Here is a 22979-nt window from a genome sequence, read left to right as displayed (position 1 = left end):
CTACCCCTCCCTTCTCTGAGCTCCCAGTACACCTTATCCAGGTTCCCTCTGGACAGTGTCCTGGATCACTGTGCATCCAGGCCCTCCATGGGGCTGTGGCCAAGCTTTATTCACCATTGGACCGCCGGCACAGCCCTGGGACATTGTTGATCTCTACAGATGTCCATTCAGTCATTTGACAAACAGCTCTTAGGGCAAACTGTATACCCCTCTCCCTGCTGGGGATGGGATCCAGATATTAGAGGCTAATAAGGCACAGCGCCTTTCCCTCCAAGAGCTCCTACTCTGGTGATGAGAAACACAACTACATAGCAGGTGATTAGGCCCTGGTCATGGGTGGGGAGCCATGGAGCAGTTGAAGCACACACATCACTTGACCCTGGGAAAACCAGGGAAGACTTCCTAGAGGAGGCAACATCTAAAGTATAACTTGATGGATCAGTAGGAGTTAGCCAGGTGGAGGAAGGAGCCCCAGGAAGAGGGAACAGCCCAGGCAGAGGTCTGGAGCATAGAGGAAATGTGGTGTATTCTGGGAACGCTCAGTCATTGTGCTGGCCTCTTTGCTCCTAATTATTGTCTGGCTCTTTCCCACTCCCCTAATAAAACAGGAGGAGATCATTCCCCACCGTGGGGTGAGCCTCCCAAACCCCTATCCCTCTCTAAAGAGGCCAGAGAACTCCCAGGAAGCTGGCCGCTTGCCCCAGGCCCCCCATCTGCCAGTCACTTGTCCGCTCTCAGCCTCAGTTGCCTCATCTGTTAAATGGGGTGGGGCTCTCAGATCCACGTAACAAATGTTAGCAGAGACCTGAAGCTGAGGAGAGCTGGCCCAGGCCTTCCCCTGCCCGGACAGGGGGTGCAGCCTGGATTGGGACCTGGGTCCGCAGGGGTGGGATATGGGAGACCCTGGGTGCTAGCGCCCGCCATCTGAGCCCAGGCCCTGGAGCCCTGTCTCCCATCTCAGGAGTCTCTCTTCCTGCCCCCACCCCTCAGCCACTTTGGATGGGGATAAAAAAAGAAAAGAAAGAAATGGTCCTCCCACCACCTGGCAGGCGTGCCCACGATGTGAGATGCCTTTCAGCTGAGCGTGGTCTCCACGGAGCCCTGGCTACCAGCCAGCCCTACCTGGCTTGATCTTCTGCCCACCCCCGTCCTCCGCAGGGAGGGTGAAGACATCCCTCATAGAGGGGGCAAGGGGGCTGGGGTGGGGGGAGGTGAAAGGGGAGCCCTGGGACCAGGTTGAGACAGGTCATTCTTCCCTCCCTGGTTTATAGGAAGGGTGTGGGGCAGGGGTGTGCGGTGGGAGTGGAGTCCACGACCAGCAGACACACTGAGCCTGGCTCAGTTCCCAGAAAGGGCTGGGCCCCCGTAAAGGGCTCAACGACCTTACGGACTCAGATGGGCAGAGTCGGGGGACCCTCCGAAATGGTCTCATCCAACAAATGTGACAACTGAGGCCCAGATTGGGGCGTGGGCTTCCCCAAGGTAACACAGCAAGTTAGAGGAGAGAGATGCAGACTAGAACTCAGGGCTTCTGAGTCCAGTCCCACGGCTGTGACTATGGCAAAGCCAGGCCAGGCTGCCACCCGGTCAGGGTCAAGCCTGACTCCGGCTTCTATCTCCCCACTATGTTGCAAAGCTTGGTCCAGGGGTGGGCTGGGTTCCTGTCCCACCTCCAGGGGCGCAGTGGCAGGGAGAAGAGGAATTCCTGCCTGGATCCTGTAGGGAGCCAGACTTCCAGGTCTTTTGACATCTCAGCATTGCAGAAATGCTGGAAGGAACCTTCTGGATCACCTCTGGATGAGGGAACTGAGGCCCAGGGCTGGGGGGAGACTGACCGCAAACCCAGACCCCAGTGAGTGGCCAACGCACATCTCCTGCCTCCAGTCCAGGCTCTTGCTGGTCTGTCACAGTGTAAGTGAACGGGCCGGGCTGTGGACGGCGTCAGACGGTACTGGGTTCGAATCCCTGCTCTACTGCTCCTTGGCTGTGGGGCCTCGCTTCACTCCCCAGCCTCTCTGAGCCTCAGTTTCTCCATCTGTAAACTGGGGATAGCAACATTGACCACATAGGGTGTTATAAGGATTTAACACAATAACATCAGCCCCACAAGGGTAGACTTGGCCTCTTTCACCGTGTTCCTAGCACCCAGAACACTGCCTGACACATGGCAGGCCCACGATGAAAGGGAACAGTTATCGTCACCCTGTGCCATGCCACTTCCGGCTTGACATCACTAGTAGACGAAGCCAGGGTAACTTCTTTAATTCCCCAGTCCTCTGAAGGGAAGCAGAGGAGTCTGGCTGTTGTAGAGAAAGGCAGCCACTATCCTAGAAAGAATGGCTGTGCATCCTTAGGCAAGTCCCAGGCCCTCTCTGTGTGGTTCCTCCTCACAGTACAGGGAGGGCATTGCTCAGCGGTAACTGAAGTCTCCCAGCTCCAGAACTGACCCTGTGCCACGGCCCTGCCTGAGGGCACTGACTCTCCCCTTCTGGGGTACCCAGAGGGAGGGGCCAAGGGGCAGGACAGGACATGAGGGTTGGGAGGGGGCAGTGGCCAGTCTCCGGGAGGCTCCCGGGAGCCGTGCCTCTATTAGGCTGCCGCTTGCGGGACGCATGAGTGATCAGGGCAGCCAGGCATCAGCGCCAGCCTCCACCAGGACCAAGCCGACAGTGCATGCCGGGTAGTTCATTAAGGGGGTGAGGGGGAGGGCCAGGGCCTCGCTGAGCACGCCCCCACCCCCGCTCCAGCCTTAACACCACCTGGCACTTAGCGGCTCCCTCCCCACCCGCCCTGCCAGGCATTTGGCAATGGTAAAGAACAGTGTGGATCTCATAACAGCCTACAGAGCCCATTCTGGCCATTAGCTCTTGCTCCTCGCAGGCCCCCTGTGAGTCTTTATTGCTATCTCCAGGTTGCGGGGGGGAGGGGAATGAGCAAAGTTCTGGGAGCAAGAGGCCTCTGCTGGGCGTGGCAGAGCAGGTCCCCATGCCAGGGCCGTGAGTCGCCTCCCAGGATGCCGGCTCCCATCCCGTGGTCTTTCCATGGTGTGTTGCCAGCCAGTTGGAGGAAGGTAAGGCCCTGCCACGCCTGCCACCCCCACACACTTTTAGCAGAGCCCCCTGCATCACAGCCCTGGGGGAGCGACTCGCCAGCAGGTCATTTTCTAGAGGGACCCAACGGCCCAGATCAGGACGTTTGCAAGTCCAGAAAGCTCTGGGCTCTGGAGAGAGGAAGCAACATCCTGTCCTGACCTCTTGGAGGAAACGGCCTCCAGGGAAAACAGGAAGAGCCTGGCCCAGGAGGAAGTCCTGAGGGTGGGGCCGGGGGAAGAGGTCCCAACCCAAGCCCTTCTCTCCTTCTCTCACTGCTGGACTCTGCCAGCCATAGGCTGAGTTAGGGCCTGTCCTGGGCTGCCCCGCTGGGTCTGTCTCCAGTTGGCTGCTGTCCACCTGGGAGCCATGTCAGGGCCCCCAGCTCACATGGTGGGAGATGAGCACTGGGGCTGGGGGCACAGAGTCCTCCGCCAGAGAGGGCATAGATGTGACACCAGCCCTCTTCTCCCCACTCCTTGGCAGGCAGGCGCCCAGAGCAAACTCCCCTCCCTTCATTCATGCCTTTGCTCTTCATTTACTGAGCCCTCCTCCGTGCCAGGCAACAGGTGCAACAACACAGAGTACATGCTCCTACCATGTTCCTATTTCACAGATGAGAAAACGGAGGCACGAAGGACATTAAAATCTTTGCCCAAGGTTACAGAGCAGGTGAGTTGGAGAGGAGAATTCAAACACTGGCGGCCTGACTGCACAGCCCTTGGGGTAACTGGAATGCCAAAGAAAGGAAGAGACTTTCTCCTGGAGGAAAGAGAGCAGTGAGCATCTAAGTAAAACTCACTGGAAGAGGGTGTTGACCTGGGCCCCAGGTGGGGCAGGAGGGTTCCTTACAGAGCCCTTCACACCTGCCACCCCTGCTCCTGGCGACTACTCCTCACCTTGTCCTCTCTTCGCACCCCACCCCTGCCTCCCCCACCCTCACTCTCAGCTGTTGACCTTGTTTCCCACTCCCCGAAGACAATCCAGTCTCTCAGAAGCACTTCCAGATTCGCAAGGCACATCCACCCCCACCAGCCTCTGCACCCACACGCTCTGCCTCCCTCATCCTACGAGACGTGACAACACACGCGCCCACTGCCACTCGGGCTCCGGAGCCCAGCCCTCCGCTCCACTCAAGGACATCGCTCCAGCAAGCCCTCCCGCGGGCGCTCTCTCTCCCTCCTCCGTCATCCGTCTCGCCCTCTCCACCAGATCCTTCCATCAGTGAACACACTCGCTCTTCTCCCTCCCATCCTACACAAACATGTCCCCAGCCCACCTTCCCCACCAGCCACCATCCATTCCCTGCTCCCCTCTGCAGGGACCGCCTCAGAGTCATCTGCATCCTATGTCCTCCGTTCTCCTCCTCCTGTTTCTCTCAAACCCACCCCCATGTGCCCCTCGCCCCACCCCTCCATCAAAAGTGCCCCTGTCAGGATCTCCAATGACCTCCTCGTGGCCAAACCCAGCGGTCACTTCTCAGCTTTGCTGCCACGAGCCGTCCCAGCAGCATTTGACAATCTGGCACTCCCCCCCACCCCAGGAAGCATCCCTTCCCCTTGGCTTCCAGGCTGGCTGTTGGCTCCCGTGGTTTTCTCCAACCACTCCGGCCGTTCCGTCTTGGTCCCCTCTGCTGCTTCTTTCTCTTCTCCCGGACCTCAAAACGTGGGGGACCCCGAGCCCAGTCTCCCGTCCTGGTCTCTCTCTGTGCTTACACCCCAGCCATCTCACCCCCTCTCATCACTTTAGGCTCCATCTGTTTGCCCATGACTCCCAAAGCCAGTCCTCCAGCTTGGACCTCAAACGCCCAGCGGCCTCCTCGACACCTCCCCCGAGAAGAGACAGCTCCAATCGGACCTGTGCCAACCTAAGCTCCTGCTCTGCCGCAGACCACTTGCTCTCTATCTCCACGGGGGTGCCACCTCCCCCAAGGGAGCGAAAATTGGTTCTCGGGGGACAAAAACTCTTAGATATTGCAATGGTTTGTGCTCTCAAAGGACCAAAGGACATAAACATAGACACATGATAGCGGAGGTATTAAAATGTCACAGGGAGGGGGTGATTGGAGAAAAGTCTAAAAAGGCTCCTTGGGGGTGGGTGATAAAGAAAAAAAAGATTGAGCAACAGTGGCTCTAACACAAACTTTCCATTCCAATCGATGGCAATCTTGTCCTTCCACTGCTCAGGCCAAAATTCTGGGGGTGACGTCTCCTTCTCCCTTTTTCTCACAGCCCACATCCAATCCATGAGGAAATCTCATTCCTTCTGCCTTCAAAACAGATCAAGAATCCAGCCGCTCCCCAGCACCCCCACGGCATCTACCCTGGTCTGAGCTGCCTCGTTTCTCACCCGGATCATTATAACAGCATCCTAACTGGTCTCCCGCCCTCGCTCCCTTGACACACAGCCAGGGCGATCCTCTTACAGTGTAAGTCAGCTTGTCTCCCTTCTCTCCACTAAACACTCCAGAAGCTTCCCATCTCTCCAGGTTCTTATGATGACCTGCCCTCCCCACTCTCCCTCACTCTCCTGACTTCCTCTGCTCTCCCTCTTTCCCTTCCTCACTCTGCTCCAGCCCCACACGCCTTCTGGCTGCTCCTGGAACCCTCCAGGTATAGTCCTACCTCAGGGCCTTTGAACTGGCTGTTCCCTATCCCGGTATACTGTTACCCAGAGAACCACAGGGCTAAATCCTTCACCTCCCTCAAGTCTTTGCTCAGACATCACCTTCTCAAGGAGCCCTGCCCTGCCCACCCCGTCTTAACGTTGCAATCCGTCCCCCGCATTCCAGATAACCCTCACTTCTCCCTACCCTTTATTTTTCCACAAGACTCATCTTCTAACTACTGTGACATTTACATATTTCGCTTATCACTCATTGCCTTTCTCCCCCTGCTAGATGCAAGCCCCCCCCAGGGGATCTTTGTTTCCATCACTACTATAGGCCCAGCATGAGAACAGTGCCTGGCCCCCAGGAGGTGTGTCTGCTCCCCCCTGGACAGCTACCCCACTTGGATTTCTGACTTTTCACACACCAGACTCCATCACCTCTGCCCCTCTGCAGCCGCCGTTCCCTCTCTCTGAGATGCGCCCAATGCCCTCCTTTAGCGAGTGCTTCCTCACCTTCCGGACCCTCTCAAAGACCACATCAGCTCTCTGGTTAGGTCAGGAAGGGCCCTGCCTGCCAGATAAGGATTGAGGGAGCTTTTCCCCACGAGCAAGGGGGATCCACGGAAGGGCTTTGAGCTGAAGAGCGACACAGTGGGTCGTACTTGTGCTTTGATGCCCATAGGACAATGGCTGGGAGGGGAGCCCACTGGAGGCAGAGGAGGGGACCCAGGGAGAAGGCTGGTGAGAGATGAGAGGACCTGGGCCAGGGGAGTGGCTGCAGGGCAGCAGGAGGCTGAGAGGACACTAGAGATAGCCAGGAGGGGGGAAAGGCTAGGCTTTGTCACCAATTAAACATGAGGAGTAAGGGAAAGATGGGAGGTAGGGACATGGCCCAGGTGTCTGATCTATGGGGGGGAGGGGTGATGAAGCGATGCACCAGCCAAGCTCAGGGAATGGGTGGGGAGCACACATCAGAGGGGCTAGGGAGGTCTACGGTAGAAGCATCTGTCCCCCCACTATAGCCTCCACCCCCTTCCACTGGGGGCATCTCGTACCCCACACTTCTGGCCATAAAAGGAGAGCCCATGGGGATTTGGAGAAGGATGGGGCTTCCCCAGGAGAACCCAGATCTTGGACCCGGGATGAAGGGGAGGGGCCCACACAGGGGGCTTTTTCAGAATCCAGGCCTGAAGCCTGTGCCCACAAATTCACAGGGGAACTTCCGGTCGAAAAGTCCACCCTTGCCTCCCTTTCTGCATGGCCTTGTTTGACCAGAAAGACAAATAGGATGGGGAGTGGCCTTCGTGACATCACTGGGACACCTGAGCTCAGCCCAGGGTGTGGTGGGCGGGAGCAGACAGAGGGTATCTTCCGGTCAGACTCAGCTGTCCCACAGAGCCTCTCCCTGGAGCAGCCAGGGTCACTCAGGACCATCTCATCCTGCATCCTCGTGGTACGGATGGGGAAGCTGAGGCCCGGAGAGAGAAGTGAGTTGTTGTAGGGGACACTTGATTTCCCAGGGGGACACTGAGGCTTCCTGGAAAGAAGGACTCACTGGTCTGATGATCACTGGTATATGTTTTTACAGCTCTTTTCTTCCTGAGAGTTCAGAGGGCTGCACATCCACGACCTCGTTCATCCACGAGACCTCCCTCTGGGATGGGGGGCAGGACCACCATGCGCAGATGTTCTGAAACTGCTCCGTCATTGCCCTCCCCTCCACCGCCTTCCTTCTTCAGTCTCTATTACGTCCCCTTTCTTCTCTCAATTTAATTCAGCAAAGGCTTAAGAGGCTCCTCCCTGGTACAAGGACTGGGCATTCAGGAAGCTTCTAGATTTCCCCAGGGCCAAAGTCATTTCCTGTCTTCTATGGTTTCAGAGCACTTTCTTCCTACCCGCGTTTATACACACACATACCGGATTGTTTCTGTATCTACAATCCTGGAGGGTGGGGCTGGGTCTTCCTTAAGCTTGCATTCCCCTCCTAGTGCCTAGGCCAGGGCCTGGCATTTGGGAGTCTGGAGAAATGCTTGCCCAGGGCAAAGGTACCCCTGACTGTGCCAGTTACCCGGAGGAAGAGCCCAGAGGGGTTCTGTATACACAGCACCTGGCACATAGGAGCTACTCAATGTCTGCTAAATGGATCAAGAAAAAAACGAAGGAAGGAAGATGAGGGCGCATAGTGATGGGCCAGGCTTGCCTTTAAAGAGCTCCTGATCCGTTGCATGGGTGGGGGAGGTGGGCACAGATCAGCACTGGAGAGGTGTGCAAAATACGACTGAAGTAGACAATTCCATCAGAGCAGTGTTGAGGAAGTACCGTGGGGCCACAGAGGAGTTCAGACTCACCTGGGAGAAGCAGGGACGGCTCCCTGGAAGAAGTGGCATTTGAGGTGGGCTTTGAAGGGTGGAAACACATGGCAGAAACTCAGGCACAGTTTTTAGCTGAAGGTAGGCATCAGGCAAGACAAGGAGGGCAGAGTCCTCATCCTTGGGAGGACTGTGTTTCAGGCAAAGTTTCTTGTACCTGACTCCACAGGCAGTGTGGAGCCATCGAAGGCCTTGGGGCTGGGGAGCTGGGGAGCAGCATGACCAGATCTTGTCGCAGAAAATCACAGTGAAGGAGGGCATTGGACTGGAATGAAGGAGAAGAAGGCAACAGAAGCTGCTGCTGAGGAGCAGGGTGAGAGGGCTGTGAATGTCTGACTTAGGGAGGCAGCTGCCAAGTTTGCGATGAGGGTGTGAGAGGCTCCACAGAGAAAGGGTCTGAAGGATCTGGAAACCGATTCAATGTGGGGGAGGAGCAGCAGGACGCTCAGGGGAACTGATCTGAGGCCTGGGAGCCTAAGGAGGCCTTGACAGGCACGGAGTCATCCCAGGCAGGGGCTGCTTCCAAGGAAGGTAATGAGTTCAGCCCACCTGGATGGAGATGCTTCATGAAGAGGGCAGATGCCAGCTTGGGAGGGAGGTCGGAGCCCCCGGGACAGAGTTGGGAGTTGGGCGGAAGTAAAAGCTGAGGCCGTGGGAGTGGATGAGCTCACACAGGAGAGAGTGTGGGATGAGAAAGAAGATGGCGGCTGAGGACAGAGCCTTCGGCGATGCACACATTTGAGGGGGGCGGGAGCAGGAAGAAAGGGGATCCAGGCGGAAATGGAGCAGCCAGAGAGGTGGGGGGTGGTCCCTCATCTTCTCCCTCTTTTCCACTGCTGCCCCACCTCTGCTCCACCCCCCATCTCCCATGAGCTGGGGCAGACTGGGCAGAAGAGCAGACCCTGGAGCCTGCCCCGCCTCCAAAAAGCTCCAAGGTGAAAGGTAGAGAAGCCCAGTGGTTGAACGCTTGGGCTTTAGAACTGGTCAGAGCTGGGTGCGACTTCCACCTGCCCCCTCCCTCACCCTTCCTGGCTGTGTGACCTCAGGCAAGCCACACCCCCTCTGATCTGATCCTCAGCCTCCTCACCTTCCCGAGGGGATCACAATGGGGCTTCTTCATCGGGCTGCTGTGACTATTAAGTGGGATAATGCGTGTTATGCACTTGGCATTCGGGCCCGGCAAGCCCTCAGAGCTCAATAAACAGTGGCTGCTGCTCTTATGATTATTACAGGGTCGGGACTGGATTCTGGCGCTCCGTCTGGCCTTCTGGCCAGGGCCAAGGAGCCCAGCAGCCCCCAGAGCCTTGAGCGAGGAAGGGGGGCTGGCCACTTGAACTACCCCCTCTCCCGGAGTGCTGGGGCCCCTCCTGCGTCCCAAGCGCAGAGCCAGGCATCGTGGAAGCGGGGCAGTCCCAGCTTTCTCGGCGCTGATAACCCTTTCACATGCTGAGAAATGGGACCCCACCCCCACTGCGGACTTCACCTCCAGCTGGGGCTCGGGAAGGGGCCTCAGTCCCAGGGCGTGTCACGCCCCCAGGTCCGTGCACGGGTGCCTTCTCCTCCGGGGCGCGCGCGTCCTCTCCAGGACGCGGTAATTCACCAGCTCACGCGGGCTCCGCGGCGCCCCCTCCGCGCACGCGCATCCCCGCCCCAGCCCGCGCCCGGCCCGGCCCGAGACTCGGGCGCTTTGGGTGGGTCGGTCCAAGTTGGAGAGGAGGACGGCCGAGCCGGGGGCGCCCGTCGCGGGGCGGTGGCGGCCCTGAGCCAGATGCCTCGGCCCCCGCCCCCCCACGGATTCTGCAGCTGGGGTCCGTCGCAGGCCCTTCTGCGCGGCCCTGGAGGAGGAGTGCGGGGGGCGAGTGGCGCCGGCTGTGATGCGAGCTTGCGGAGCGGGCGAAGGTCTGGAGTCGGTGGGTGCCGGCTCCTGTCCCTGACACGCCGAGGCCTGTACCCGGGATTTCTCAAAGCCTCAGTTTCCCCTTCTCAGCCTTAGGCTAAGGGATCTCATTTACTGGACCCTGGAAACAGGGTAATGGATCCCATGGGCCGCATGCCCATCTATGCAGGCTCATTTGGGTGGGAAGAAGAGGCATGTTCCCTCGGATCTAGGGTGCACTTACTCGTGGGCCCCATCCTACCCGGACCTGGTGGGGGCTCCCTGGGAGGAGCGGGGCATGACTGAAGCTGCTCTGTACCGGCTGGGCTCGGGTCTGGGGTCCCGCAGTTGCAGGAGGGAGCTGTCTAGCGCTAGGAGGCCCCTATTAACTAGGCCACCGCTAGAGATGGGCGGTGATGGTCGGAGCTGACCGGCTTGGGCCCCCAGGGGAGGTGGCCGCAAGGGCCAGGGCTTTGAACAAACCACAGAAGGTTTCTGCAATATCAAAAGAGCTCTTAGTCATTAATATACGGGGGGAGGGGGGCCGTGGTGAAAGGGCCTCTGCTTGGTTCCCATCAGCGGAAGATCAAAAAGCATTTGGTCAAAGAACCTTTAAATACCTTGAAAGGCAGGTGAAGCCTGTTCAGTGGGCTCCAAGAGGGATCGAAACGCTGGTCTGAGCTGCTGTCAAGCTCCGAACACAGTCTGTGTGGGAGGGGGGGAGGGCACAGAGGTAGGAGGGAGAAATGGCAGGGATGGACCACCAGCCCATCCCCACCATGACCCAAGAATCGCTGTGGGGGGCGGGTGAGTAGGGCAGTGAACTGCTAGATTGTCAGAGGTGGAAGCCACTTTGTAGGCCTCCAGGCTGGGGATTTTTATCTGAAGCCTATAAGAGCCCCCTCACACCGCCAATTATGGGAAAAATGTTGTGTCTGTATTTGGATATGCATTTTTCTAGGGAGGAGAGGTTCATGGGGCTCCTTAGATTCCTAAAGGAGTCCAAGGCCACCTCAAGATTAAACACCACCATGCTTGTGGGACAGACTGGTCAACTGAGTGAGGCTCAGGATTGAGTGATTGACCCCAGGTCACTCCGCTTGTAGTGGACAAGCCGGCGTGCTTCCATGGTGCATCCTGGCAAGGGTGTCTCACTGGGCCCTGTGGCTCAGTCAGTCTCAGGGTCCCAGAGTGGCCCAAGGCTGAGAAGGTAGGGGCGACTCAGAACAGAGGCCAAAGGCTGAGGTTCTGACCGAGGCTGGGGCTGTCCCAAGCAGCGGCTGGCCAGGAGCAGGGGCACCAGCTTTCATCTTTTGAGGGGCCAAGGTTTGGAGAAGCTGAGTCAATCCCATGGCGGGTGTCAGGGTGACCGTGGGCCAGAATCTGGATGGGGAGGAGGTCACAGGCAGAAAGGATGGGGGTGGGTGGGGTGTGGGGAAGGGGTTTCTGGCAAGAGAATGTTTCTGGCTCAGCAACATGGCCTGATGACGTGGAATGGGGACCCAGGGCTACAGAAGGTCAGCTTGGGGCAGGGGCCTTGGTGCCTGGGATCATCCCCCTGGAGCCTGGAAAAACACCCAGCCCTTGCCTTGCCATCTCCATGAGAAAATGGAGGCCCAGAGATGTCAAGTAACAGGCCAAGGCCAAACGGCTAGCTAGGGGCAGAGGCAGGACCAGTATTCCAGTCTAGGATTTCTTCCCTAGAAGCTGCCTCTTCAGTATCAGGCCTCCAAAGCAGCGCCTGGAGGAAGTGTGGCGGGTGACCCTGGGTAGGCCTGCGAGAGTCGGTGGTTACTGGGTCTGGAGAGAAGAGTAATTGATCAGCGAGCATTGACTCAGTCTCCACTGTGATGAGCTGGGCATAGAGATGGCTGCAGCTGCCTCCTAGGAGACTGCTGTCGCATCCTTGCTGGAGAGAGGATGCCTATTAATTTTTGCTTTTACTGTCACCAGGCTCCTGCCCTCTGCAGAAGGCGAAGAGGAAGACTGGGGAGGGGGTGGCTGCAGGGACGGGGTGGCAGGGCCGTTCCTGCCCCTCGTCTGGGACATCAGCGAGCTCTACTGTTGCCCTTCGTAGCAGCCTTCTGGCTGGTCTCTGAGCCTGTGCCTCCTGGATCAAGCGAATGCTCAGCTTGAGTCTCTTGCCACATAGATGGTGGCGGCGCGGAGAGAGGTGTGTTTGTTCTGTCACGTGAGCTGCGCAAACAGCTTCCTCAGCGTTTTTATTAATAATTCAGCCCATGGCGAAGGGGGTAGGGTAGGGGGGACAGGAGTTCTTGGGAGACAGCAGCAATGGAGAGCAGGCCAGGTGGAGGCCAGAGGCGAACCAGGAGCCCTGCCTCCCAGCCGTGGCCTAGCAACGGAGCCGGGCGGCCTCAGGGGCCCTGTTTAGGAGAGTGCAGGCCTGGCATCTGCTCCTGAGGGACAGAATGTCCCTCCCTGCTTCGAGTCCCTCCCGAAGCCGACCCAGGACACCTGGCCCCTGATGACGGCACCAGATCGGAAACAGGCCTGAGGGGTCCACAGCCTGCAGTGTGGCAATCCTTGGGGAACCAGGCGCTGCCAGCATTTCTTGCCACGTCATGGAACCCAGGACACAGGGGGCCAGCAACGTCACCGAATGAGAGGGCCTCTCTGGGCACCCCTCTGTTAGGGGCCAGAAGGAGAGAGGCAGGCCCTCAACCGGCAAAGGGTGGGACCTGAGGCCAGGAGAGGGTGACACCTGCCCAACTCTTTTCTCGGTGTACCTGCTCACTCCTGCAGACTTCATTTCCTGCCCTGCCCAGTCCTCTGTGAGTGCTCGGGAGATGGAAACTCACGGTTGGCTTGGTTCTCATTGATGCTCCAGCAGGAAAGAGTAGCCTTCAAATGCAGCAGAATGGTTTGAGGTTAGACATCTGGAAGAACTTCCCTGACAGGCAAAACATGGGAGTGGGGAGTATGTGCGTCTCTGTTAAGGATAAACAATAATAATGGCATTCAATATCTATCAAGTGTGCTCCAAGTATCATTTTAAGTGCTTCAACTGTATCATCTCATTTAATCTTTATAATAGTAGAAGGAGATAGGTACTATTATTGCTATTTTCTCCATTGTATGGATGAGGAAACCAAGGCCCAGAGATGTCAAGTAGTCTGCCCAGGGTCACACAGCTATGAATGACAGAACCACACAAATCTGTATTCTGTCATCTTTCCAGTGACTCTGCATCCCCCAGACAAAGTGACCAAGGCCCAGAGAAAAAGTGTCCTCGAAGCCTTTCCTGTGTCAATGATAAAGGCAGAGAATAAAACTCACCCAAGATGCCCAGTGCCTCAGAGCCTCAGTTTCCACAACTATACCTCATGGAGTTTATCTAGTACATCTGAGGGGCTGTCCTGCTCTGACTTTCTGGAACAATGGCTATCTAAGACCTGCTGGGAGTGAATGAGGCTGGAATTTTTCTTTTTGTAAGGGACAGGCTGTAAGCTCTCGGATGGGAGCGAGCACTGGGTCTTCTCAGGAATCTCACAGTGGTTGGCGAAAGGCTGGGAGTCAGGATCAAGGGTTCTACTCCTGGTTCTCTCATCAGCCCCCTGGGCAGTTAGCTCTGGGGCCTTTAGCTCCCTGGATCAGTTTTTTCCCCTGTAGAGGCCTTGTCTTCACCATCTGTCACCTGAGGGGTAGCCTGGGTCGTCCCTCAGACATCCTCTTCCTGGCAACTCTGAAAAACTCCGTGATTCGAGATGCTCTTGAAGACGTGTTGAGCTGTAATGATGAATTCTGTTGTCTCCCTCTGGACTCTTGGGTTGATGGGTGGGGAGATTCCTGAATAGGGCATCTTTCTGCCTCGTGTCCCGTTTGACAGGGGTGGGGGCGATGGGGTGAAAGGGGTGGGGGTTGGAAGGGATGCACTGTTTGGTCTTTACTAGGGCAATGAGAGAGGCAGCTGAGGGAGGGAGCAGGAACAAGCCGAGGCTGGAGACCCTGGTGTCCCAGCCGGTTGGCTCTGCTTTCTGGGGTTTGCCAAAAAGGGGTGTGTGGCGAACTCCTGGAGTCTCGGCTGCCTGCGGGGGTATGAAACCTAATGGCCCTTGACCAGGGGATAAGGGCTGAGATTTCTGGCCCCCGAGGAACTGTGAGCCAGAACCTACAGATGCCTTTTTTCCCTTCCATTTTTAATTAGAACATTTAATCCAAGGAAATCTGTTCTCCACCGGAACAGTCTTCATGGAGGTTTGCTTGGGGGAATTTCTTTATCTGTTTCTCAACCGGAAAAGCTGTGGGTGGAGGTGCGTGTGTGTGTAACAGTCTCCATGTGAGTTCAAGGGGATGGTGTGTGTGTGTGTGTGCTGGGGGAGACTTGAGACATAGGTTTGTCCCTCTGGGTGCTGGCTGCCTACTGCACTGTGGGAAGGTGGAGGTGTGGCTGGGTGTGAGCTGTGCGGTATAAAATGAGTTCAGTGGATTTCTCGGGGTGGGAGTAGGAATCCTTGACTCTGGGAAGCCTGGCTCACCTTTGAACTGCATTCTCACTGGAGGGGAGGGCAGGATGCTCCGGCAGGCCTGGGGGTTAGGTCCTCCTGCCTACTCCCTTCAGTTCAGGGTAGTGGCACGCCCTGTCATGTGTGAAGCTTCAGTGTCTGTCTCGTTGTGTGGGAGGTGTGTTTGTGTGTTTGTGTGCTTGTGTGTGTTGGGAGGGTGGTGTAGCTGATTAGGTGTGTAGGTGTGTGCTGGGAGGTCTCTGTACCTGAAACCACCAATGATTTTGTTCCAGGCCTTTCAAATCCTTGGGAGAAGGACCCCTTCTCCCCCCTGCCCCAGACTCAAACAGTTCCAATTCTAGAGAGAAACGAGAAATAGGGTTCACCTGATTTGGACTGTACTGAGCTGACAGAGGGCAGAAAGGGCCAAGGGGGCTCCAGGGTTGGAGGGTTAAGAGAGATTTCCTTTCTACCCACTGATGCTGGGGTCTAGGAAAAGGTGGTGGGGGGGTGCGCAGTGGCGAGGTGCAGGAGAGGCATGAGCAGAGGCCGAAAGGTCTGTTTCCTTCTTTTGTGCGGCTGGGTTAAGTGGGGAGGGTCAGTGGACCTCGTCCCCCACCAAGGTGGCATCCTAGACTTTTCCGCTCCAGCTGTGTGCAAGCTCGGGGGGATGGCCAGAGCGGCGGACCCAGTCTCGGCGCCGGCAAAAAAGAAATCCACTCCTTGTTTTCGCAGACACCAGCCCGTCTTCGCGGGACCGCCGGGGTGCCGAGCCCGGAGCTGACGCCCTCGAGCCGCCACCCAGCGGAAAACCCGGAGTGGATTTCCACACCTTTTGGAGCGGAGTCAAAGGGCACCTCGGAGGAGGTGACCGGCTCCGCGGCCCTGCCGGGTTCGAAGCGGCTGCCATCGGGGGCGCCCCGGCCGGGTTGGTCGCGCAGTGCGGCTCGAGGAGCCCAGCCGGAGAGCTCCGCGCCCTCCCCGCGGGGGCTGCGGGCGGTCGGGGCGCGGGGCGGCGGCGGTGCCCTCGGGGCGGCTCCGGGCGGCGGCGGGCGCGGGCTGCAGTGCGGCGTGCGGCCGGCAGCGGGCAGCAGCGAGCGCAGGCGGTGGCGGTGGCCTCGGCGCTCGGCAGCGAGCGGGCGGGCGGGCGGCGCCGGCGGTGCCCCGGGCGCGCTCACACACGCGCTCACACACACACACACATACACACGGCCTCGTACACACACACGCTCCGGCGCGCACACGCGGCGCGCAGGCCGGAGGGAGGCGGCTCGGCGCGGCTCGGCGGCGGCGGCAGCGTGCTCGGCGGGCGGGCGGCAGGGCTGGCGGGCGGCCCCCGCTCCCCGGCTCGGCGGCTCGGTGCAGCCCGCGCGGCCCCTGCCCTCGGACCCGCCCCCGGGGGTCGCCCGGCCCCATGCCCTGCAGCGGCGGCGGAGCAGCGCGCGGCCGCGGGCGGCTCTGAGGAGCCCGGAGGGAGCCGGCGACGAGGGGACCATGTACCGGGACCCGGAGGCGGCCAGCCCAGGTAAGCGCGGCCCCGCGCGGGCTGGGGCGCCCCGCTCCGGCGGGCAGGACGGCGGCAGCGCCCGGCGCCGTCTCGGAGCCCCAGCCCGGGGCTGCTGTCCGCCGGAGCTGCACGGACTGCCCCCGGGGTCATCGCAGCCCCGGGGGCGCGGGCTGGAGCGGCAGGCGCTCGGACCCCGGCCCCCTGCAGTCCAGGCACTGCCGGGCTTGATGCCGGGCGCCGGCTTCGCAGTGTCCCCACAAGGACCTCCCCCCCACCCCCAGCAGCCCAAGGACAACGTGTGTGGCGGAGCGAGGAGCCGCTGCCCCCGCGGGAGCCGGGCAGTGCCCTCCGAGGCAACCCTGGGTCCCCAGCACCAGAGCCCCGGGGGTGCCAGCGCTGGGGGACCCCAAGGCAAGCATCCCGGGCAGCTTTTGGCCAAGGTTGTGGGCACAGGGGAGAGGAGTGACATCGGCAGTGCCAGCTGTGAATTGAGAGGGTGCCAGGGGGCAAGTGGGAATCTGGTGCAGCGGCCGGGGAGGGGGGCTTCTGGGGGCGGGGGTAACCGCAGGAGCGTTGAGGAGGGAGGCAGGAGTACTGAAGGGAGAGAGAGCAGAGACCGGTGAGAATCAGGGTGCCTGGGGAATGTTGTCCTGGGCTTGGGGAGGGGGGAAGCAAAGAACCCCAAACTCACTCCAGTCCTGTCGGGGGAGGGAGGGGGAGGGGCCGCACTCCTTTGCATTTCTCCGGAGCGAGCCGAGCCGGAGCCGGAGCCCGAGCCGGGGAGTGGCCTGGGAGCCCACGTCTGCTTGGCATCCTCGAAGCCAAGCCCAGGAATCTTTCCTCCTTCCTCGGGAAATTGCTCTGCCATTTCCTCCTTGGCTCCTGACGCCTCCTCACACGGTGCCCACCTGTAGGCAGGTCCCCTGCAGCTCCTGCCCAGGCTCAGTCTTAGCTCCCACCTGGTGTGCCCCACCCCAGACCCAGCGCCCTGAGTCTGCCAGTTCTGGCATCAGGGTCTCCATTTCTGGGTTTCTCTCTGATGCTCGACGCCCCGGCCTGAAGACTTGCTCCCAGATGAGGAACCTCGCCGCTTAATGCCTGCCGACCTGGGAGTGGGGGATGCTGGGGAGAGGGACAGCTCTAAGACCCTCCACAGAAGGGGCCCAGAGCCCAAGGCTTTTGAGGGCAGGCCAGTGGGCACCGTCTTTTCCCACTCCTGCCCCGGCCCCGCATTTACTCTTTCCGTCTAGGGGCAGCCTCAGCCTCTCCCTGCCTCCTGAAGAGTCAGCTCTCACCCCCCCCCCCCCATCAAGTCATTGCAGCCCCAGTTCACTGAGGAGGACCTACTGGGTGCCAGGCATTGCACCCACTAAGCACTCGAGTATAAGGGTGAAAGAGACTCGGTCTCCCTCTCTGGAACCTCATGCTCATCCATGAATGTCCTTTGGGTGATGGCTGAAGGGACATTGCCCTCGTAGACTCCTCCTTTCATCTGTCTGGACCCAGGTCACCTGCGCTGGCATCTTCCCTCAGGAGGCTGCCAGCTGCCAGCACTTGGACCACAGGCAGAGGCACTCTCTTGCTGGGATCACCATCTCAGTAGCCAACAGCTTAGTTCAGAGACCAGCTCTGGGGGATGAGGATGGAAGGGGGGGATGCAGTGAGGACACTCCCCCACCCCTCTCCCTGCCAGGCTGGCAGCCTCCCCTTTCCTGTTAGGCCAGGGGCCTGGGGGCATGCCCTCATCCCGTCTCCCTCGCTCTTCCGCCTGGGCACCATGACATCACCGTTCCTCCAAGCATCTCTGCCCTCTCCACGGAGGCCAACTTGACATGCTTGGCATCTTCTGGGAGAAGGGCCTGGAACCCAGAGCTGCTGGCCCCCAGATCTTTCCCTCTCCCCCCTCCTCGAATAGCCCCCCCGTCTGGGGGGGAGACCTGTCTTGCCCACTCCAGCTGCAGCTGCATGGCCCCCCAGTGCCTGTGGCAGGGTTGGCCTGAGGTTTACTTCTCCCTGTTGTGGGCACTGGGCTGGGTGGGGTCAGAAATAGGCTGCAGAGAACAGAGTGTGCTTTTGATCCTGGTCCCCTGGGGATCCTGAGGAGCCAGAGACCTCCATCTGGCCTCCGTGCCCCCTAGCATCCCTGCCCGCCTCCCATAATCCCTACAGCTCCAGGCCAGACTTCCACTTCCCCCACCCACTCACCCTAGACCCTCCAGACTCTGCTCCCCTGGTCAGGGCTGTGTGTCCCCTGTTTCTGTTCCCCCATCTCGCTCTTGGCTGGCACCAGGTGGGAGTGAGATGTACAAATTAAGTCCTGCGTGATTCAGGCTGTCCTTCTGGCCCCCCAGCGACCAGTACCTTTTACATCCTGATCCATTCATCTCACTCTCAGGAACACCTGTGGCCCAGTCCTTTAAAGAAAATTTGATCTCCTGTCTTCTCCTGCTCCTCCATGTCCCAGGCTGGTTCCAGAGGGTCCCTATGGGACACTCTCCGTCATCCCAGTCACTCTGAGTCCCCACAGGGCTCAGCCTATTGCTGAGACCCTTCCTCAGGGGGCAGTTCCCTCCCTACTTGGGCCCCTGATCCCCCCACGCAGCTCATTCCTTGCCCTATCCTGGCTGAGGCAAGGGACTGTGGGAAAAAGAGGGAAGACCAGCCCCCCCCCCCCACAAACCCCCATCGGCTTCTGCTCCAAACTGTGCCCAGCCTCCCCAGCCATGCCTGCAACCTCCCCTCCACCGCTCCCATAGACACGAGGCCCTCTCCTTGCCCTCAGCCTTCATCCTCCGTCCATCCTGAAGATAGCCTGGCCAGGCCTCCCTGTGTCCCTTGGACTGCCTGTCCCCAGGCCGGGCAGGGCCTTGGCAGGCCTGCAGGGGTCAGCGTTGCAGTGGGCAGGCAGGACGGCAGCAGGAAGGGAGGGAGGGAGAGGTGACCTTGCAGTGAGCTAGTGAGCAAGGCCAGAGAGGGAAAGTCTGGCCAGTGCAGGGGCGCCTGGGAGAGAGGTCAGGTCCTGAGGGCTGCCTCCCCTGCTCCCAGCCTTCTGTGAGCTTGTCCTTGGGGGCAGCAGGGCTCCAAGTCTCATCTGTCCCACCTGTTAGTGGGCTCTGCCCCCTACAGCCACTCTACGGAGCAGGTCGTTCTTAGGGCGTGTGGGGGACACACGGCATGGGACAGAGGTCCTTGACGCGGTGGGTCTCCTCTCTCAAGACAGAAAGATCTACTAGATTGTGCAGGCCAGCCCTTCACCCACTGGCCACAAGTTAGGGGCAGAGGCTGTTGGGCAATGTGTGGGGCAGGATAGGGGTATGCCGTGAGGGCCATCAGGGTTAGGGACCCAGGCTCGGGTGTGGGACGGTCCAGGGAGGCCTGACTCTGTCTGACCATTTCGCTGACAAACTCTCCACCCACCCCAGCTACCCCTCCATCCCCCACCCCCTGCCCCCTCTGTGGCCTGCATCCTGGGCTTGGATCAGAGTGTGGGACTGATCGATGATCTTCCAACAGGCTGTGGCCCGGGCTGGGACCTGGGGCTGAGTAGGGCAGGAGGGATGGCTTCTGTGGGGCTTGGGCCAAGGTAGCCAGTGCCCCCAAGGCTGTAGTGTTTCCATGGAGACAGGACCCCTCCTTGGCCTTGGACCTTGCTGTTCAGTGGCCTTGTGAGAACAGCGTGACCAAGAAGCCGGGCACTCAAGGATTGAGGGGTGGTGGGGAGAGAGACAGCCTCTGAGCCCCTCCTGGTTTGGGAAGGGGGACTAGAGCGGGCTGGATTGGGGTGGACACACAGGCTAGCAGGTGACAGGTGAGGGACACCTGAAGGCAGGGGAACAGGTGGGTGTCAGGTGAGCAAAGACAGGCCTTGGGCAGCTGGGCTTTGCCCCTGGCTGACCCCAAGCTCCAGCCCAAGGAGCTGAAGGCAGCATAGAGTGCCAGTGGAGGGCTGTCCCTGTCTTACCCCTCCAGCCCTGCTGTGGTGGGAGGTGTTGAGGTACCATGGGGGAGGAGTGGGTGGTTCCCCGTCCCCTTCCCTCCCCCACTCCCCACCCACCCACCCCCTATTCTCTCAGGGGCTTGCATCCTTATTGAATCTGATGGACCATTTTCCATAACTGCTGCCCCCAGGGGAGTGAGCCTGGAACAGCAGGGAGAGGAGTGGCGAGGGGGGCCTCGCAGGGGGCGGGAGGCCCCGTCCCGGAGCCGAGGACTCAGCTGGAAGAAGACTTCCTGCCCAGGCTCCATGGGCAGTGCCCACAGGTGGCACATGCAGCTGGTGAGGTCAGCTCTCTGTTGGGGCGGTCACCGGGCTGGCCAGGTGCCAGAGCCAGCCCGTGCCAGGCCCAGCCCGGGTGCCCGCCTGCCTTGCCAGGGAACCCCAGCTGGTGGTGCCAGGCGGATTGTGCCAGTTCCATAGCCATGGAAGTTCCTGACCTTCCAGGCAGCAGGGCAGCCTTGCTGGGCCCTGTCCAACTTGTGTCTAGAGGGCAGGCCTTTGGTCTCACCCAGCAGAATTCCCCAAGGGTTGGAATGGAGTTGGCAGACGGCATGGGACCTGTGGAAGGGGTTGGCTGGTGCCCAGAGCCAGCGCCTGGAATTCTGGACCCAGTGGATTGGAAGATGGGATGGCACGTCCGGCCTGCGCTGGTGGGCTTTGCAGCTTCTACCCTGAGGGGCCCCTTGGAAGAGGTGTGTCGCCTGTGGGGTTGGGCAGGGAGCCGACTTGTACCGCGAGCTGGGATATTTGGGGAATTGATGTATTTGCGGGATTGAGGGTGTGGGGCCACAGGACCGGTGGAGAGGGAGGGCGGAGCCGGTGGGGAGAAGCACTGTGCTGTGTGGGTACCTCCGTGCGCACGCGGGTAGCAGGTGGACGGCCGTAATAGCTGCGCTCATCTGAGCGCTGAGCCCGCGGTAAACAGCAGCTAATGAGTGTATTTGTAGCAAGGTGCGTCGAGGTGCGCAGGGAGCTCTGACAGAAAGCGTTGGGGAGGGCACCTCCCCTGGCCCTGTACCCAGCCAGGCAGGGCCTGTGTCCTCCAGGGGCCCTGCTTGCCCCCCGCCACACCCTCCCACCTGCCAGTGTGGCCGCCTCCAAGGCCTCCATCTGCTGGCAGCAGGGCTTCACCTGGCTGTGCTGCGTGCACGGGTGTGGATGTGGGGGTGTTGGAGCTTCAGTGTGTATGGATACGGGCATTTCCGCGACATCGTGAAGGTCTCTTAGCGTGTGTGTGTGTGTGGGGTGAGCTGGGCACATCTGTGTTTGTGACTACGTCTGATGCTGTGTGTGTGTGTGTGTGTGTGTGTGTGTGTATGCACCCCTCTCCCGGATTCTTGAGAGAACTACCCCCTCCTCTGGGTAGTGGCCCTTCTTCTTTGATGCCCTTCCTGGAGGGAAGGAAGCTGGGGGCTCTTGGGCTGGCTGGGAGAGAGAAGGAGGTGACCCATTCTGCCCATCAGAGGGGACAGGAGGGAGAGGTCTGAGGTCCCATTGCACGGGGCTCCCATAGTCGCTGCTTGCCTCAGAGAAAGGGGAGACGTTGGGCCCTGCAGAGTCCAGCCGGCCCTCTGGTTCTAGAGCCCCAGGAGGCCCTGGAATGAGAGAGGAGGGGTGCTGAGGGGTCAGTCCCAGCAGGTGGGGGTCTCACGGTGCTAGCTGGTGAGGCGTGCACCTGCCCCCAGCCAGGGTAGGGTGGTGTGGGGTGTGGGAGGCCACAAGGGGCGCCTGCGTGGAGCCCTGCACAAGGGGAGTGGAGGAGAGAGCTGTGTGGCTAATGTGTCCATTTAAATTACTTCAAACCCTGCCGCGGCAGCTGCTCCCGGCGGGGCCCTGGGTACAAATTGGATCCGTCTCATTACCGCGGGGTGGTGGCAGCGGGGCCAGAGAGCGATGGCCAGCTCAGCCAGCACACGGCAGGCCCTCTCCCACTCTGCCCAACCTGGGCCCGACACAGCCCCTTGGAGTGTTTATTCACTCCAGCACCCTTCAGGTTCCCCAAGGCCACTGGGTCCAGATATTGGGGCTCCCTGCATTCCTCTCTGCCATGCTGAACCCCATGCCTGGCATCCCAAGAGCCCCTCTGAGCCCTCAATTTCTTTCTCCAGGAGTGGGGGTCTCGTGCTTTCTAGGGGGTCCAGCCTAAGGTCGCCCCTCTCAGGTCACGCCACACACCCTGTCCCCTCCTCTGATAATAACAATAGCACCATAACAGTCAGTTCTTATTTGTGGAGCGCTCGGTATCTGCTAAGCACTCATGTGCAGGAGAGGCTGGCTGTCTTCAGCTAGGTGTCTGGGGTCAAACATCTGTCCTTTTGAATTCCAGCAGGAACACTGCTGTGTCCCTGGAGCAAGTTACGCCACCACTGGCCTCAGTTTCCTCCCCTGTTGAATGGGTATGATGATGGTTCTTACCTCCCAGGGGGTTGGAGCTGAGGTGAGATAGGGCGGGAAGCATCTTTAGCAGAGAACCCAGCACATAGTAAACACGCAGCCAACGGCAGCTGTCATCCACATCACCCCGCACTGAGTGATTGACGTGTGGGATGAGGGGGCCGGAAGCACTGAGGAAGACATGCCTGCCGCAGGCCTGGTGCATGGGAGTTGGGGAGGGCTTCACTGAGGCGGCATCCATCAGTTACTGTCCAGACAGCGAAGGCGAGCTGGGCGTTCACTGTGTGTGGTGCTGTTCTAAGCACAGGGCAGATGTCAGCTTGTCCATCCTTGGGCCACCCTGGGAAGGAGGGACTTGCACTTAAGAGTCGGTTCGGAATTCCAGCCACATCGCCAGACCCAAGAGTGCGAGTGTTGGGTCCAGAGCCTTGGGTCTTGAAGGCAGAATAAGAGCTTGCCGTGTCAGCAGGCAGGGGCGAGGCATTTGGGATGGTGGGGACAGAACACACGACGACCTGGAGGTGTGGTGGGTCTCGGCCAGTCGAGGCCGCAGCTGGTGGTGGGAAGGGGGGCCATTGGGGGTGGTAGCAGGAGTTGAGGCTTGGGGAAGCTGGGCTGAGCCGGATTATGAAGGTCCTGGCATTCTGAAATAGGAAAACTGGAGTTTTTTTTTT

The 22979-nt window shown here is 59.7% G+C and overlaps 1 protein-coding gene across 10 annotated transcripts in view; it reads left to right on the top strand.

Annotated features, from left to right (window-relative positions):
• Positions 1-9782: 9782 nt before the first annotated feature.
• The window catches only part of SYT7 (synaptotagmin 7), a 66680-nt gene continuing 53483 nt past the window's right edge, over positions 9783-22979 (top strand). For 2 of the 10 annotated variants that reach the window (XM_070487944.1, XM_070487945.1), the window contains exons 1-2: positions 9784-9978; positions 15143-15932. In XM_070487944.1, the coding sequence (XP_070344045.1) occupies positions 9943-9978; positions 15143-15932 (826 nt within the window). In that variant the 5' untranslated portion in view covers positions 9784-9942. Of the gene's footprint in view, positions 9979-15142; positions 15933-22979 lie in introns of all 10 variants that reach the window. The other 8 variants (XM_070487948.1, XM_070487949.1, XM_070487943.1 and 5 more) reach the window with 7 other exon arrangements.

This window comes from Equus asinus, chromosome 17 (genome assembly GCF_041296235.1).
Source record: "Equus asinus isolate D_3611 breed Donkey chromosome 17, EquAss-T2T_v2, whole genome shotgun sequence".
NCBI classification, from domain to species: domain Eukaryota; kingdom Metazoa; phylum Chordata; class Mammalia; order Perissodactyla; family Equidae; genus Equus; species Equus asinus.
The sequence above is the reverse complement of the archived record's forward strand: the minus strand, read 5'-3'. Positions and strand labels throughout refer to the sequence as shown.